Source organism: Cyprinodon variegatus, unplaced genomic scaffold, assembly GCF_000732505.1.
Source record: "Cyprinodon variegatus isolate N-32 unplaced genomic scaffold, C_variegatus-1.0 Scaffold1790, whole genome shotgun sequence".
In the NCBI taxonomy this organism is placed as follows: Eukaryota; Metazoa; Chordata; class Actinopteri; order Cyprinodontiformes; family Cyprinodontidae; genus Cyprinodon; species Cyprinodon variegatus.
The window spans coordinates 61,944-65,169 of NW_015152243.1; the positions used below are offsets into that span (position 1 = coordinate 61,944).

Genomic DNA, 3,226 nt, shown 5'->3' on the forward strand with positions numbered 1-3,226 from the left:
TTCCCCTTTAAGTGGTGGAGACGTGAAGTGGAAAAGCCTGAGTTTTTTTTTTAGTTTTGGACGAGACATTTTATAAATGCATCGTCATGTGATCACACGCTAACCTAAAGCCGCTGCGGCTAACCTACAGCCGCTGCGGCTAACCTACAGCCGCTGCGGCTAACCTACAGCTGGTCTGGGTTCTGTGGTCACTGGCAGGTCCAGAACCAATACGGTCCTGGTGCGGTTCTGCTGAGACTCACTCTTTCCATCGCAGGCGACGATCTTGACCTTGTCGACCTTCACCAGCTCCGTCACCTCCCTGAACTCCACGTCGTTCAGAACAAACGTCCACACATTGTCACAGAACCTGTAGGTGTTCAGGGAGCCCTGAGGACAGACAGCAGACCCAGGTCAGCGGAGCCAGGCACAGCTCTGGTACCGGTTCAGACCCGGGACAGACTCACCCTGAAGTTGACCCTGTTCCGGACCCGGCTGGCCAGCGCCGCGTTGATGGCCTTGTCGAACTGCAGCAGGACCTGCAGGGCCAGCTGGGGGGTTATCTGCTGGGTCTGAACACAGACAAGGCGTCAGCATTAGAGAAGAGTTTGGGCTCAGCTGGGTTCTACTGAAGCGGGTCGGATCCTCTCTGCAGTTTATCTAAAAACAAGAACCCGGGTGCACTCAGAGGCGTAACCTTCTGAAGGACTGGGGCGGCCATTTTCCTCACTTCCTGCTCATTTACTTTAGCCAAAGCTAACGGAGGTTGGCTGCAGCTGTCAGTGTTCACAGCGTTTTCCGTCACTAAAACACGGAGAACGTTAACGATAAAACACGGAGAACGTTAACGATAAAACACGGAGAACGTTAACGATAAAACATGGAGAACGTTAACGATAAAACATGGAGAACGTTAACGATAAAACACGGACAACGTTAACGATAAAACATGGAGAACGTTAACGATAAAACATGGAGAACGTTAACGATAAAACACGGAGAACGTTAACGATAAAACATGGAGAACGTTAACGATAAAAACTGGAGAACATTAATGATTAATGTCCAGAAAGGCCACATGCCTGATGGAGCAGAAGTTTTAAACCATCAGATGGTTTCTGGGTNGGAGCAGAAGTTTTAAACCATCAGATGGTTTCTGGGTAACAGAGGAAAATCAGCTGATTTAACAGTTTGTTTCATTGATCTGAACTGGATTTAAGTTCTGAATCTGATAGAAATCAGATTCCTCGGTACTAACTGGGATCAATGTTCCCATATTTCTGGGTCAGAACTTTTCTACAAACTGAAGGAAAAAGAATCAAAGGTGAATTTTCAGCCTTTAAAACACTAAAATGAAAATAACTTCCATTTGACACTCAGTCAGATAACTATATAAATAAATATAAACATCCATCCATATTAATAGCAGCGGAGCCTTGATGTGATGGATTTTTCAGATGTTCTTCTCAGAATCTTTGATTCCTATTTTCACTGAATGACTCAGAATTATTCTGATACATTTTAGCTTTAAATGTATTAAATTTAAAAGTTACCAAATGATTTGATTCATCAAACCAGAGCATCATTGCTCTCAGATTAAAATTAAAAACAGGATTTTAATTGTTTTACTTTTATACTTTAACTGAATTGGGAGCAGAAACCCAGTCTGGCTCAGAAAGCAGCTGAAAATCTGATGGTTTTTATCCGAACCGAACCACAGCAGCAGAACTTTAGCTCTAGTTTTAAATGGTTTCATTTGTGGTTCTTTAAAAGCAGATCTGGATCATTTTCTGACACATCAGGCTTTAGATCATCGCGGCTAACGGCTAACAGCTAACTAGCCCCCCCCCTCCGGCTGTTGCTCCGGTTCCGAGCCGCTCGGTTCGGTGTGTTCTGCTGGTACCACCTGGATGAGTTCGTCCAGACTCTCCTGGAGGCTGTTTCCCAGCGTGGTGTTCCGGTACAGCTGGTAGGCCATGGTTCTCTGCTTCTCACTGAACTCAACGAACCTCGGAACCAGCTAGCTGCTGCTGCTGCTTCTTCTTCTATGGTATTTTAGTTTACAGATTACCGCCATCAACTGGGAGGCTGCTACTAACTAGCTTCCGCTTAAACCTTTCACAATAAAAGCGGTTAGTCAAAGCATTTCACAATAAAACAGGAAACTGATCAGATCATTTCTGTAACTTTTTCCTGGAAGTTTTTAATTGCTCTAGGTTTTTTTTTTTGTCCTTTTAACTTTATTTTACATATAATGTAGATTATAATACAGTAGCTTACAGATGAACAAACTAATGATATATCGGGCTAAATAAAAATACAGAGAGGAGATTTAGACCATAAACAAACAGCAGTATGAAAATATTAAATGCATTTAGATTCCTTTGTTCTTTCTGGTTTATGGCTGCATTTTTAACACATCTCAGTGAGGAGTGATAAATACATTGCTGATAAGCTGTTGTTGCAATTATTGAAATATTAGAAGTATTTCCAAGAATATCAGTGTTACATTTCCTGTCTGTTATCTCTGTGATTATCAGTTTAAGTAGAACTGAGGTGACATTAAGATGCATTAAAGTTTTTTGGATAAGAGGAATAAGGGTAACAGGAATAGCTCTGCATATAACAAGTATTGTCCAGTAGAGGAACATGAGGGATAAAGTTGCCATTTTGCAGAATTTTCTGGTTTTCAGCTAAATTTCCACAAGAAAACCCACCATGTTTATCGATTTAATTAATATCTGCTTGAGTCATTTAACCTTTAATAAAAAAAACAAACAAACATTGTATGTATCTTAAAATTGTTAATTTATAGTATAATGAGCAGAATCATTAACCCTTTATAGGGCAAATTTCCAGCCAATAGTGTTACTGGAATCCAGGACAACCTTATTACCTTTGTAACATAAAAAATATGGATATTTTTCATGGCAAAAAATAATTTCATTGCAATAACAAGAAACACCAACTTGCCCGAATATATTAACAAAAATAACAAAAGTGCTTCTATAAGAAATTTATGAAAAACACTCTGAGAGTAAGAAACACATTTTATTTTGGTCCAATAACCTTAGAGGCATTAATGCTGATACTGGCACTGACAGTTTTTAGTTTATAAACCTAAATATAATTGTTTACTAGAATTATTAACTTTTTTACTTTACTTTTTAACTTTTCAATTAGTTTTTTACCTTTTTGTCTCGACTTATTAACCCTTTTTTCAGCTTAATGTCCAGTAGTTAATCTA

The 3,226-nt window shown here is 39.7% G+C and overlaps 1 protein-coding gene across 1 annotated transcript in view; it reads right to left on the bottom strand.

The window, feature by feature from the left end:
• gtf2a2 (general transcription factor IIA 2) overlaps window positions 1-2,065 on the bottom strand; it is a 4,132-nt gene extending 2,067 nt beyond the window's left edge. The window contains exons 1-3 of the mRNA XM_015404565.1: window positions 1,886-2,065; window positions 447-551; window positions 243-369 (exon numbers count right to left, since the gene is read on the bottom strand). Of these exons, the coding sequence (XP_015260051.1) occupies window positions 243-369; window positions 447-551; window positions 1,886-1,957 (304 nt within the window). The 5' untranslated portion in view covers window positions 1,958-2,065. The remainder of the gene's footprint in view (window positions 1-242; window positions 370-446; window positions 552-1,885) is intronic.
• Window positions 2,066-3,226: the final 1,161 nt, after the last annotated feature.